This window comes from Patella vulgata, chromosome 8, assembly GCF_932274485.2.
Source record: "Patella vulgata chromosome 8, xgPatVulg1.2, whole genome shotgun sequence".
Classification (NCBI taxonomy): domain Eukaryota; kingdom Metazoa; phylum Mollusca; class Gastropoda; family Patellidae; genus Patella; species Patella vulgata.
The window spans coordinates 44,311,773-44,327,451 of record NC_065886.2 but is presented as its reverse complement, the minus strand read 5'-3'; the positions used below and the strand labels follow the sequence as shown (position 1 = coordinate 44,327,451).

At 32.3% G+C, this 15,679-nt stretch overlaps 1 protein-coding gene across 1 annotated transcript in view; it reads left to right on the top strand.

Annotated features, from left to right (window-relative positions):
• Positions 1-15,679, top strand: part of LOC126831181 (cadherin-related tumor suppressor) — a 115,647-nt gene that overhangs the window by 80,950 nt on the left and 19,018 nt on the right. Inside the window, exons 7-10 of the mRNA XM_050561891.2 lie at positions 12,307-12,490; positions 13,385-13,635; positions 14,188-14,375; positions 14,692-15,315. Coding sequence (XP_050417848.1) covers positions 12,307-12,490; positions 13,385-13,635; positions 14,188-14,375; positions 14,692-15,315 — 1,247 coding nt within the window. The remainder of the gene's footprint in view (positions 1-12,306; positions 12,491-13,384; positions 13,636-14,187; positions 14,376-14,691; positions 15,316-15,679) is intronic.

The window sequence follows — 15,679 nt, the reverse complement described above, 5'->3', positions numbered from 1 at the left end:
AATCAATTCCTTAAACATACATTATGCAAGAGTTAAATCTGCCTATTGCAGGTCTTTCTTTATTTCTGAAATGTTAACTAATTTATTAATTAGACATTAATTAACTTATCCAGACCATAAACAACTCTCAGTGTCAACCCTAGCCTGCAATATTTACTGGATTAGGATCCCATATTCTGCTCAACTTTCATTTATGATTTAATCATAAAATGGATAATCAAGACTATGTTTTTTATCGTACCAACTTTAGTAATGATAATCGAGGCTATGCCGAAAATTTAATCGCTGAAATCTCGGTTCAGAGTAGATCAATTGGATTGAATTTTTCAGCAAATTCCCTTTACATTATCTAGTTTTTAGCTATTATAGTGAGAAGTGCCAGCTCTTTATCTAATCTCCCATAATGTATCTTTAATTGATAAGCGTGCATTTGTCAATGTGCATTTTTATTATTCATAAAACATTAAAATATCTACCACTATTGCATGCTTTGTTTGTTTAAATCCTCACTACAATGAAGTCAGGCATATTAGTTTGTAGTGTTGACCAAAAATGACATTGAGAAATTAATGGTGATTAGCCATTTTTGTGTTATCGTGGGCACTTATTTTAAAATATGTTACAATAATGATTTGTATATTGTAGATGAATTATGGTAAAAAGTGACAGCAATTAGACATCATTATCTGTAAGGATGTCTCCATTATATTGTGCTGGATGACATTTTAATGATATTAAAATGATATTATAATCATCATTTTATCATTTATCCTGTGAGACAAATTGATGTGTTTTATACCATCCACAAAAACCCCCCACAATAACTTAAGTCCTTGGGGTTATATGGCTACATGTTTGACTTCTGCCACAGCAGGAACAGTAACTCCTCATTCTTATAAATGGTCTCTTTATTACAAATGTACATAAAGATTTCCGCTTCGATGGTTATTTTTTCTCAGTAATGTTCGAATATAGGGCTTGTTACGCATGTTGATCACCCTGAGTCAAGTTGAACTCTGGGAATGAAACCTGATCTTATTCTATTCACAATAACCAATGGGTATTTTGGAGGAGATTTAGAGGGTGAAGGAGTTCTGTAATATATACTAAGATTATCATAAAGCCAGGATCAGAAAGATGATCGCACGTCTAAGCGTTATTTAATAGTAATTGTATACATACAAGTGAGCTCAGCTGGGGTTCAGATGATATATTGTCGCTAATTATATGTAATGAGTTATTATTACTATGGAATTATTAACGGATATTGGAAACATTACTCTTGTGTGCCGAGCACGGCTAAAACTGATATTTTACATAATACCCAAAGAATTCACTGAACGTTTATTGTTCCCTAATCTCCAGGATTCTGGAGAGGCACACACACCAATTACTACATTAAAGGATTTTTCTTTCTTTTTCTTTTTTGACAACAAGATCTAAATCCACGGAAATTATAGTCATTACATTATATGGGAAGTCCATCATTTTTCACGAGATTGTGACATTCCTTCACAGAGCTGACAAACTCAAATAAAGAAAAGCATCTTAGGTTCGGAGTTTGTAAAAACAGGTGGATTAAACTCTCATCTTTTTTCTCGTTTAATTTGTGACATTTATCCCCCTTTATTATGAATCAAGATAAAACCTGAATTACGATACTAAACTACATTAGTATTATTATCAGATGTCTTTCTTGTTATCTGGTGAACCAAAAAGGTTCTAATTTCAAACCAATTAAAGAAATATTAAAAGAGATTTTATCAGAATTTTTATTTAGAGGATGGATTTTCTGTTAGATAAAGCAAAAATCGTTTTCGAAAAATATGTTATCATTTTTTTAAAGGTAAAACATTAATTCTGATCACACATTATTTTTTGTGTACATGTCATGCGGCTTCTGATTAATATTAAAGATTAGATTAAGAAATATAATATTTATTTCAAGGGATAATGATGTTTTTTTTTTAAATAAAGATTTATCAAATATTCTTTTCAGCAAATGAAAAAAAAAAAATAATAAGATTTTGATTTTAGTGAGGATGTAAAAATGTTATACCCTGTGTCATCACTATCAAATGATGAAGTGGATGGAAATGAATTAATTGAATTTTAATTAAAACTGATATTTGGTGACAAACATGACACCTTAATTGTCATCTTCAAACAGTTCTGGTGATTAATTAACTTCAGAGATAATTAAGGGTAGTGTAAATGACCAATTGAAATGTGATACTCTGAAACTATTTAGAGAACATGAAAGGGAACCATCTAAACAATCTTGCATAATGCTGCATCATCTGTAATATACATAATTGTTTATTTATGTTCAAAATGATAAGATGTAATTGAGTTGTTAATTCTGTGATAGCATCTCAATAGGGGTGAAATATACACAAAGATAATGTTAATGTGAATTTATTCAATTATTAATGATAATAAACTTTGCTTTTAGACAGTAAAGAAATTGAAAAAAAATTGAAATATCCCTAAATTAAAATGTAAACATCCTTCTTTCTTTCTGATCTTATCAGAGTTTGAAACGTGATTTAGGCATAATGCTATTACCTTGGTGGTAGCATAAAAAAATTGTTTGCCAGAAAGACAGTTCTTATTCTCATTGTAAGAGAATGCAAAAAGACAGAGAACATGTAATCTATAAGTATTCAGGCATTAAGCTTCACAAAGCCTTTGACCAAGATAAAAGGAATGAGAAAATTAAAGGCACCAACTTTTCCCAAGACTGTAACTAAAGATGAATCAGGGGCAAGTTGATAAATGGTGGTGCCATGTGCCGGCTTGTCGAAAGATACCTAAAGGCTGAAGTGCAGGACTAATTGAAAACAAGTGCTAACAAATTGGTCAGCCATGTTTCAACGATTAAGAAAAACAGAGTGCCCTGGATCCTGTGCTGTAATCATTTATTTTATGTTGTAATCTGCTTCTAGTTTTATGGTGGTTTTAATGACTTTAAAGGGTTTAAATTCCATAAAGACAACATTTAGTTAATTAAAACAATCATTAATGTGAAATACATGAGGTCCATTATCTGTGATTTAGTCTGTAGCTCTCTTACAATTCGTGTCCTATCACTGTATTTACTGGCCAGAAAGATTAACACATGTGACCTATTGACTAGAAATTTGACAAAGCATCCATTTTATGCATCTAAAAGAGAAACTCCAGATAATTCAATGAATAAAATTATTGAAAAATTTTTCCATGCCCAGTGCAGCTTTCTGATCCTGTATCTATGTACTTGCAAGAGTTATATTTGTAAAATGATCATCATGATTATCAAGTCACACATGCAATTGAAGAATCAAATTACGTAACCCTGTTAAGAAGATCTGACACAGTATTCTAAAACTCAACTGTGCATGATAAAATATGAAGTTTGACTAGAAATTTGAATATAAAAACTCATATAGGCAGATAAACCATCTTTGTATAAGATATGGGTATGTAGATAAAGGTAATGCAGTTGAATTGAAATCAAATTTCAGAATAATTAAAAAACTAAGACATATATATAGTTGAATTAATGAATAATTTGAGAGATAAAAACACAATCGAACGAGTTGAAGACTTTAAACATAATGAAGCTCTCCACATAGCATTAAGGTACTTCACTACTATAATTCATTACTATAATTATTTTTCGGATTGGCTTGAAATAGTTCCGTCTGTAAAAACCAAACAGTGTCAGCGTTTAAGTTTTATAGTGATTGTGGTGTGAGTAAATACCAAAGAGACTGACAGTAGCTTTCACAATCAACTGTAACCATGTGCAACTTCCACTCTCAAAAAACACAACCTTCAAAGTTCACATTTTAAACATAGCACTCCATCTGCAGTAGTTAAATTCCTCATCCAAAGTTTCTTCTTTATAAGGAAATAAGAAAGAAAAAAATGTTCAGTACTTTTACTACGAACTAACCTGTTTGTGCACATATTTTAATGCAGGAATATGAATAGCAAACCCTGTTTTGAATTCATAGCTGTACTTCATATTACTTTTTAGTGCCCCAACGAGTGTGAAACCCTAATAATTTTTTATGAATTCCAACAAATATAATTATATTGTCAAAACCCATTCTACATGTGTTTCACTGACAATTCATGTTTTTTGTAGTAATGCACATATCAAGTGCAAAAGCAAAAGTCTCAAAGTCTTATGTGAAAGATGATAAAATCATGCTGGTAACATCAGGCTACATACTAACTTTATTTCAATATCGTAACACCACATGTTCTGGTATATAACATATTAAATGTCAGCAACAAATGGAGAGATTTGTTTTACGTCAAAAAAGAGAATTTTGGAAAAAAATAACATAGCATCTAGAAAAGAATTGGAGAAATCTTTTTAATTGCAAGAAAAAAAGCTGTTTTTGTCTCTGTCTCCACTTATGCTTCAAAAATTCAAACATAATACACTTTGTTTATGAAAAAGCTTTGTAAAATTGCGTGTATACATTTACATTTTTGAGATAACGATATATAAGTTGTAATCATGAAGTCAAAACTATTATGAGGAAAGCACTTGTTGATAATTCCCCAGATTTGTCGAAAGGAGTTTTTGTACAATAAAAATCTTGATTCCAGATTGTTGAAAATATCATTAAGATGTTGTTTTGTATTAACTGGAATTAAGCCAGAAATGATGATGAGAGAACTTGGTCGTAAGATGATTTTCGATCAACATTAGGTGAAGAGTACCAGATGAAACCTCTCATGTATTGCTTTCTTAGAATCTAAATTCTGAAAATTGGAAACTAAATGCTAGAATATTGAGTCTCTTGTGTGTTAACATTGAATCATATTACAATGACATTTTCTATGAGTTATGTTATAGTCTTGAACTTGACCAGTTATTGGGAGTTGCCAAGTTTTTATATCGTCTGTAATTTTTTTGTAAGAATTTCAGGGGCATTCTGTTACCTGTTTTAGTTATGTAATATTTATAGAATTTGACGGAAAATGTTCGTGTTTTTCAAGTAATTTTTAAAGAAAAGGAAACAGACCACATATCAATGGATTGCATTACATTTTTTTTTTTATTAACAACATCTGAAGACCAGTTCGAAGGATATTGAAGGATAAGATTACTTATGGATACTGGAATATTTATAATAAATGAATAATAATAATGTATTTTGTTTCGACAAAATATGAAAAAATGTAGCTGTCCATTAAAAAACTGAAAGATGGCTATTACTAATCAAATAATGACAGGCGTGTGCAAAACTAGGTTCAGAAATGCAAATGTGAGTGACTGTAACATTTAAAACCAATTACAGAAAGGTATTCAATTGCCTCAGTAGATTTGAAACTGACAAAAAATGAGTGAAAAAACATCTCAACTTATTACTTCAAATTGAATTGGTTTAATTGATACATGTGTAGGTCTTTTAAACAGCTAATGATAGTCACTGTTGCTAGGGCTAACTCTATGGAAGTGTGAAACTACTGTTGCTATGGGGTTAGATGCGTGAAAAAATGTCTGTTCTTCCATTACTCTTTGTTTGTTGTGCTTGTAATGTTAAGATTTATTTTTTCTACTGAATGCTTGGCTGCGATTCTATCAGCAGAAAACTGCGAAAAATTATTTGATTCTGGATTGAAAATACAAACATATTAATTATTAAACATCACTGTGTGGTTTTCAATTTGTTTTAAAATATTATTGCTGTGAAATGAGAACGAACAAAAGTTCAGTAGAATTCGAAATGGGAAGAAGGTTCCAACAACTTGTCTAACCAGGGCACCCAATTTGATCGGCAGAAAATATCTTTGGTTCCCCTTTCTTCAAACTAAAATATTCCATGTCACCCAGAAGTGCAATATGAACAGTTCTCCTTGTGTCTTTTGACATTATTTTCAATTCTTTTCTCATTTATAATGCAGACCACCATGATGAAATTTTTAGTTTGCGTGGCCTGAAGGATGTCGGCCTACCATGATATCTGGAACAGCTGGTTCACTTGGAAAAAAGTTGAAAATCATGAAAGAAAAAATAAAAATAGAAAACCATATTATTTCTTCTAGGGTGTGATAGCATCTACTTTATACATGTATTAGATAGCATGATATATATCATAGACTAGTTAATATAAACTATATCTATATTTATAGAATAATATTATAGATATACAATTACATCATAGATAATATCACAGATTGCTAATAATAATCTTTACACTAATTATTATTACATAAGAAACAGATGTGGAATTAAATTTGGTTTTGATTCACATTTTGAGGAGCACAGAAAGTTTATGGCATAGAATTACTTATACAATACAAATACCAGTATTCAAGATTTCTTATATGAACAGAAATACACACACTTTTTAATTAGTATTATGTTTTTCAAACGCTATCAATCCGTTGACATCTAAATGGAACGGGGGGAGGGGGGATGTGAGGGGGTTGGGGGGGACAATAGATTGTCAGAATGGTGCAACATTTTGCTCTAATTTCTGCCTTCTGTCATATTATTTCCAGCAAATGGAAAGGGTGGGAATGTTCTTGCACGTTATGGGCCCCGCCATATAGTTCTTTGGCAATATCCAAATCAGGGCTTTCACCACAAATTTTACAAGTTTATCTTTTACCTCAGATTAGGGGGATATTTCTTGCAAGAATATGACAACTTTTAGCATTATCCCAATTTCTTGAAATAGATTTTTTAAAGTGTTTTTGCACATAAGAACTACAATTTTAACAGTATTTATTATCTTTGAAATTCTTGTTTCTCTATTCTGTCAGTTTCACTGTCAGTCAGTCAGTCAAGACTGCTGAAAAGAGGGCCATGAGTCAAATCTGTTTATAACTGTTATATAACTATAATATTATTGGGGAATATTGAGTTATGGCTACTAAATCTGAAGAAGAAACAAAACTTGCCTCAAGTCCAAATGTCATCTTCATCTGTTTAAACAGATTTTTTTCATATTTTTTATTCAGTTTTAATATTTACAGTGGGAAGCTGTCAGTTGCAATGACATGGTGGGGTCAAAGGTTAACCTTCATGTGGTGTTCTAACTGAAAAACATATTGATGCCTGTCGAAATTTGACATATTCTCACAAACCATTTCAATTTAAGTAATTGATTCAAATTTCTGTTTGTCATTTAATCAATGTATGAAATAGGATTATGCAAATTCAGGCCTGTGGTGCCTTAAATAAGACATGTCCTAATATTGACAATGACAGCTTTAATTGCAGTCTGAAAATATTGTGTCCAGTATGATTTTGGACCCAAGTTTCTCAACACTGGAGTAGGGCTTAAGTCTCTAAAATTTATGGCTAATTTACCTCAAAAGTTGTACATTGGTTACAAGTAGTAGAATGAAGTGAAATCTTAAAACAGTATATAACAAAATGGCACTTTCACCTCGACTCCTTGGGTCCCAGCTATGTATCGATTCAGTATTAATGATTTGTTGGGTTAGTGAAGGGGTAACTTGTTTAACCTTAACTAATTTTGAAGATTTCTAACTACATGTAATTTGTTGTCTTTTGTTAATTGATGTTTAAGTTAACAGTTGATTGAATTCTGACAAAATGATTGTCCGCATTTGTCTAATTTCTAGGCAACTTTATTTGTGAAATTTGATATTTCTTGCCTCATCTTTACTCAGCCCAATCTTGAATTGAACATAATCAAAAACTATTTTAGCTATTTTGGGTCAGTAATCAGATATGATTTTGTAGAAAATATTGGAAATTATTTTATTTCTTTGCTTGGTATGGCATCGACAACCTACACATTCATGCTCATGTAATATTCCTATTAATAAGCTTCCTGTTTCCAATAAGCTAATGTTATAATCATATCTCATCATATGGTATTTATTGTGAAGAATTTTACCCAAGCCAAGATTAAAAAGAGTGGAAAGCTTAGCATGATATCACATGACCAAATGGCAAGAGTGTAATGTTCACAAGATGTTTTTGATATGCCAGTTTTTATGGAAGCAGATTCTAGATAAAACAATATGTCTTCCTTAACTTAGCAACAAGAATGCTGTATTCTCTAACACCCGAGACCTATAAACACATGACAAAATCTTCATGTTGCCAAAATCTCTCGATTGATGCAAATAAAACTTGTTATTGTGTTTTTAATGAGATGATATGTCTGGTATTGAGTTACATTAAAGATTTGTTGCACTTGTTCAGCAATGTTTTACACTATTCTAGAACATGTGTTACATTTTCTTGGTATCCTGCTTCCTTTGTTGACTACTGAAACAACGTCATAGCTTTTACAAAATGATGCAAGGAATGAGAATAAAAAAATATTCCTTCATTTTCATTTTAATGTTCCCAGCTATGGAATTCATGAATTTGAATCTAATGGGATTCTGATATAAAAAAAGGTTTGTGCCAAATGTTGTTTGTTAAATTTTATTGATGGAGGAATTATCACTCATACGGGACATAAAATACCGGTATATATTTGGAGACTGGATATAAAACTAAATTAATAATGAGTTGTTTTGTTTGATGCTATTTTATAAATATCGGCAGGACATGCTTTCAGTAAATATTTTATCTAAGACTCTGAATCCATGAACTGTGGTGAAGAAATAGCACTGATAAAACAATTGTTCATATTATTTCTCAATTCACACCACCTGTCCACCCAATATAAAATATTGTAAAAAAAAAAAGTAAATATAATTGGAAAAGGTTTTTTCTTCAAAATTTAGCACCAAAGATCTGCATGTGCATGTATGTCGAACATCAAGAAACTTTAATAGCTAAGTTGCTGATATATGAAATCTTAAATAGCTTGGAAGTATGTGGTGTAGGGGGGAGGGTATAACACCGCTTAATTTATAAATGTTGAAAATAAATAGGGTAACTACATTCTGAAATCTGAACACAGAATTTTTAGAAGTGTTTTTTCAAGTTATGAAATGTACATAATATGAAAGTTTATGAATATATGACATGTTTAGTTTAGTGTCAAGAGTTTTGATGAACAGGTATTTTTGTTTATCAAGAATAAACAATAAAATTTAGGAAATGTCAAATCAACAATAACATATGCCGACCACACACTAATCACCGAAAGTCCTCCACACATTCCCTGGGGTGGCTGCGGATCCTAGCCTTTGCATGTGGTACATCTTTATTTCATTTTCATCTCCATGTGAATGTAAGTAAAGTTGTATGTAAAAATTCGAGCTGACAGGAGATAAGGAATATTGGCATGGCTAATATGAAATAACTAGATTAATATCAGGAACATTTGGAATTCATTGTCGTAGATCATAAATTCCTGTCATGTTTTAGAACTGTTGAGTCATAGGATTGCACTTTTAATGTCATTTGGTTTCCAAAACTATAAAATTGCTCACTTTAAAGAAATTGGGCTCTCAACAGTAATAATCACCTATGAATGCACAATGCTTAGTCAAGGGATACACATTTCTAAGATTAAAAACAACCAATAGTTTTCTTAAGTGGTATAAAGTGAACTTTTCATACAGTTGATCATTGACCCTAAAAAGATCAAAGGAAAAGACGTTTTGTTATTTCTTTAATTGGACATACCACTCAATGCATCACGTGTCAAAATGATCAAAAAGATCATTAAAGTAACCGACCTCTGTAATCTGTGTTCAAAATCAGGAATATTTTCAGCAAATGAAGTTCTAAAAAACTCCATTAAGAAGCATGGGTATACCAAAAAACATGTCTGAGTTCAAATCATGATGCCAAGATAATTACTTAATACCCGCTACTATCCTTTTAGAATGTCACACATAGTGAGATATTTTAGTTCAGGTTTTTTTTTGCTAGTAATCATCAGAACTGGCTTAACCTTGGCATGTAGCAAAATAAAGACTCTATTACAAAACAACTTTTATAGGCTACAGCGTCTTGCCAAAGAAATTTTTACCATATCTTAGTATTTTGATTAAAACTAATTTTGGATTTATATATATTTTTAGAAATGATAAAACAAGCCAATAGTATATGTTTATGATAATACGAACTTCACAAAAAATATAGATTTGTTTTGAGCTGTAATTCCAAAATTTTGTTTTGCAAGAATGAAATAAACCCCCCACTGTGAACTGTTATAAGAATAGTTAAGGCACGAATGTGTACATTCTATGGTGTAGTTAGAGCCAGTGTGAATGAATTGATAGTAGGTATAACGGTATATATCTGTAGATTGACATCTGCTAGAGTAGTTGAAGGTCTAGAAGAGAAAGTGTTTAGCTGTCTGATGATAGCCAGAAGTCAAGTGATGAAAACACAAGCTGTAAACATTTACACTTAAACCACGAACCTACACTTGTACACTAGACATTAGTTTAACATGGAAACTGCATGCAAGCTTTCACATGTTTTTTTTTCTGAAACCATGTGATCTCTTGCTAACTGACCTGACTATGGTTAGATGCCTTGTCAATCGTTGAGGTTTTTTTGCAGCTGAATTCTTTATAACACATAATAATATAATGGGACCTTAGCTTGGTCAATTCTAACCAATACTCAGAATGCTGGATCAATTGGAAAATTTGAGCAAAACCGACCAGCAACAAGTGAGAATAATTTCCTTTGTTGTAAGTGTTACCAGATGTTTTAGAAAGTTTAAACATCAGTATGGTGCTCGCTGTTTTGATGATTGAATAATAAAAAGTTGAATAACTTGAACAGGCAGTATCATGGTGTAGCCGACTATTATCATTATGAAAATTTTAGAACTTTTTTATAACATGAAATAAAAGAAACTTTAATGCATTAAAAACCATATATATTTTGTGCAAACATTAATAATAAACTGTGCCGGAAACATACATAGTTATAGGAATACAAATATATATATAGTTAGTTACAAGACCATAAATGATGGTATACAAAAGCCATTTGTTCAGCATCAACATTTTAAAATATTTAATATGTAGGCCACGTTGGCAATGAAACCTTAAGTGTATGAAAATCTATATCATTATATGCTTTCCTTTCTGTGTGTAGTATGCATTTACATAACTTGGAACCACTAGGCTATACTTCTGAACAATATAAAGTTTTTTTTATTGCCACTTGACACTTGGAAGTTCTAATATACACCAGCTTAAATAGAACTGATATTTAGTAGATGGACAACAGACTAAAAGTATTCACTCTTTAAAAGCTTTGATCTTGGAAATAAGCCATAAAAATATTTCCGTTCTTGTAATAGTCATGTACCATGTATGAGAGACATTGTTTGAACATGGTTTGAATATTACGAACTGTTAGTATTAGAATCATTGGCTTTATAGCTTATCACTGGTATTTAGAAATGAGAATTTTTGACATCAGGGGGCAGGGGAAGATTTCATGGAGTACTTTCTTGAACCTCATTAAATAAGTTAATGAGATTAAAGCCAGATTAACAGCATATGATCTTGATACACCACCATTAACCATTAGGCGCCTAACCAGTGCCCTACAAGTGATATTTAGAAATGATGATTCTTGGCATCAGGGGAAGGAGAGAAACCTTTAGGTTGTTCATCTTTCATTCAGTAAATGAGATTAAATCCAGGTTACATGTATGATAACTTTATATTAAATATTGAGGACCAGTAACAACTGTTCCATTGTGAACTGAACTGCAATATTTGGAACTTTGGAGATATAATTTAGCAAGCTATAATGATTCAGCAGACTTTATATATGCTAATTTGTATGACAGGTCAATCTAGCCATATTTAAAGCTAATTAATTTCCCATTAAAATCTGATAATGAAAGATGGCATCCATGCTAAGGTTGACCATATTGTGTCTATCAGTAGAACAGAAGCTTATTAAAATGTTCAACTAGTTAAGGTGTTAAGCAGGGGTCTATTGCAGCTTGTTTATAGTTCAGTTGATAGATAAATAAACTTCACACATGAGAACATGGATACCTGATCCACCATATGGATACAATAAAGATGGTATATAGCTTGATATACTCTGGTGACCCTTGACCTCACGATGCCAGTATATACAATACTTACCTGGGGGATACAATGATTAGTAACAGAGCTTTATTTCTGGCCTGATTTTATGGATTCAATCTGAAATGTCACCGTTGTATCACTTTCTGTATTGTGTATTTTTAGAAAAATCAAATGTAAACCCATCTTGATGAAAGTCATACCAACCCGGGGTATTGATGTCGATATATTTTTAGGTGACAAATCGCAATGGTTATACTCCAGAATATGATAAGAAAATCACCTTCTTGTCAATTAAAATACAAAAATTGTCCTGTTTCCAACATTTATTTTATTTTTCTTCAGGTCATCCACGTTTGACAGGATCGGGCACTGTAACTGTTTTTGTTAAAGATGCAAATGATCATGCACCAGTATTTGAGAGTAACGGTCCTTATACAGGTCATGTGACAGAAAACCTACCTCCCAATACAGAAGTTTTAACAGTACGATGTACAGATGAAGATGAGGGCGTCAATGCTCAGATTGTGTAAGCTAAATTATTTTTCTGATTTAAGTTGTAAAAAAAAAGCATGAATTCTGAAGTATGTTCCAAACATATGAAATAGTATGAATTCACAATTTAAAGCACATATTTCATTTACTTCTTAGATTATCTACACTTAAATATGCCTTAATATTTATATAAATAAAATGACTAAATTAAAACCATGTTTGACAAGATTTTGGATCAGTTAAATTAACTTTATCAAGTGCATAACAATAAATCAATTGAAAATAATCCTCAGGACACTCAAGCGTTATAAATCACGAAAAGATATGAATTTTTATTGACTTCCGCAAGCCCTGTTTATTTACATCGCCTCACCTAATCATTTACTTGAATTTTTGCCATCTGTAATAATATTGCCGATTGCCATATATAAATGCTCTCATTAATTTCCGTTAATTAAGAGAATCTTAAAGTATGGCTAAGTGCAATGCCAGAGTGTCAGTGATGACTTTATTTCTTGGCTGTTGGTCTAACTAATAGTTTAACTACAGCAGAATGCTCATTGATATGCTGAATGCAGTGAATTTCATAGTTATTAAAGACTTAACATGGTGGAATGCACATAGCTATTTGACACATAGCATCAAATGTCTTATTTTCATGGAGTATGGTGCTTACAAGGTCTCATCTGATTGCAATGATATCATGAAAGATTTTGAATTATGATTTTGCCCTTGAATTCCAGCAGGGATTATAAATTTATTATAGTCTACCTGATTCCAGTAATAAAGTTATACATTTGATGTCATTCTAAAAGCTCAGTAGAATTTGAATGTGTATTAATAGTATTTTGAGACAGTTTCTATTTTATCAGACATATAATATGTGACTTCAGAATGCTTTGATTTAAATCCATGTCTATCTTTATAGTTACAGCCTTGAAGACTCTGCCGACGGCAAATTTACCATTCTGCCTGATTCTGGACGTATTATTACATTAGAGAGATTGGATCGAGAGGTAGAAGATATGTATTATTTAACAGTGATTGCTTCTGATCAGGGAATTCCCCCACTGACGGTAGCCAGTCAAGTAATAATATATGTTGACGACGACAACGATAACGAGCCACAGTTTGAACATCGTAATTATACACAGATGATATTAGATGCCACTGAAGCAGGTATGTATGTTAACTCAATTTATTGGACATATTAATTACACTGCATTGGCACCAATTTTTATAAGGTGTAGAAGTTTTAAAGAAGTATTCCTTTTTTTATCCTGGTTGTGATGTCATGAAATTAGATAACTATAAAACAGGCTATTTTACAGTCGCCCTACAGTTAGGTACCAATAGGCAAAATGAAATGGGGTTTAACGTCCTACAGTTCTGCTCCAACTGGGCTAATGGAGACGGGCATACGCCATACAGTGTGCTATGAAGGAAATTTTGCCTTGGCAGCAGCACTATGACTTACTCTTATATCGAATTCCAACTGCCAAGGTATCTTTTATGTGCAATGTAGACACAGGACCTTGTTTTTTCGTCCCATCCAAACAACTAGACAGCTGTCCTTGCCAGGCCCTCCATCCTGCACCACTAATAAGGAGAAACCACGTTGGAAAATCCCGATAATTTTCAGGGATCGAACCTGCAACCTCCAGACTAGCGAGCTAGGGTCATTAATAACTAGTCATTGCTAGAATATGATATGCATGATATTCTTTTCAGGAGAATTTGTATTGGGTGTAACAGCATTGGACAGAGATATTGGTAATAATGGTAAGGTGACATACAGACTAGAAGGACAAGATGCCAGCATGTTTAATATTAACACAAATACAGGTGTTATTACAGCGGCTCAAAGACTTTCAGGCAACGCCATAACTTACATCTTCAGTGTCCGGGCTACAGATCAGGTATAGCACACTGCTCATTGTATTCATTATACATGTAATTTAGCAAGAAATAATTTCAGCATCTGATTATCAAGTCTTGAGTTAAATGAAATGGGACTGTGTTAGATATTTACAGATTGATTAAAGTTTACGCTGGTTTTGTCCACTCTTCTAATTCTTATTGCATCTTAAGATATATCTGTAAACTGTGATGCTGCCACCAGATTCAACTATGAAGGCCAATTGGGGTGTAATTTAGATATACTACATCTAAAATTGTATTGTATAATATTCTCGAATTGTGAAATTGATCATGGAGTATTTTCATATTTTTCAGGGTGAGAACACAAGGAGCCAGATAGTATCTGTAGCAGTAAGAATACAGAGAGTAAACAATGCTGTGAAACCTGCTTTTAGTCCCTTCCCTAACAACCTGCAATTACCAGAAAATACCATTGTTGGATTCTTTCTCACCACAGTCATAGCAACATCTTCAAGAACTGGTTCTGTTACATATCATATTGCAGGTGGCAATGTTGGACAGGGATTTGCCATTGATATGAAAAATGGAAGTGTGACTGTTGCTGGAAAATTGGATTATGAAATAGCTGAAACCATTAATCTATGGATTGAGGCTAGAGATGGTGGTACACCCTCCGTCTCATCTTACAGACAGCTGCCAATTGGAATCCAAGATATAAATGACAACACTCCAAGATTCAAGCAGAGTTTCTATGACGAACATATAAGTGAAAATGTTGGAAAAGGCACGACTCTGGTAAGAGTTGAGGCATCTGATGATGATTCTGCATCCAATGGTCATGTGGTTTTTGCTTTGACGGGTGGAAACAAGAATAACACTTTTGTTATTGATAGCAATCGAGGCATAATTACCACTAATAATATTGTTGACAGAGAAAGCATTGATTTGTTCCATTTGGTTATTGAGGCTTCAGATATGGTAAGTTGATGTTTTGGTTGAAGCTTTTATCACTTAGGGGAGAGAGAATTTCAATGCTCAGTTTCTAATAGACATTGGTATTGCCAGAATCTGTCATTAGCTGTTAAGGTAGACCCCAAGCTCCTGTATGCCCTTTTTTGCCAGTGTTTGTCAAAGTTCCATGAAAGTTAGAATTTAAAAAAAAAGAGTCTATGGAAAAGATTTTTGTCCCCGAAAACTTTTCCTCATTTGCATTGCACACCACACCATAGATAAAAGAAATAACTAAAGCACAAAATTTGCATTGTCAAAGAAGTGAGTGTTGACTAGATGGTATGCTCTTCTCCATATCTTAAATAAATTACAATATTTTGTTTAGATCATT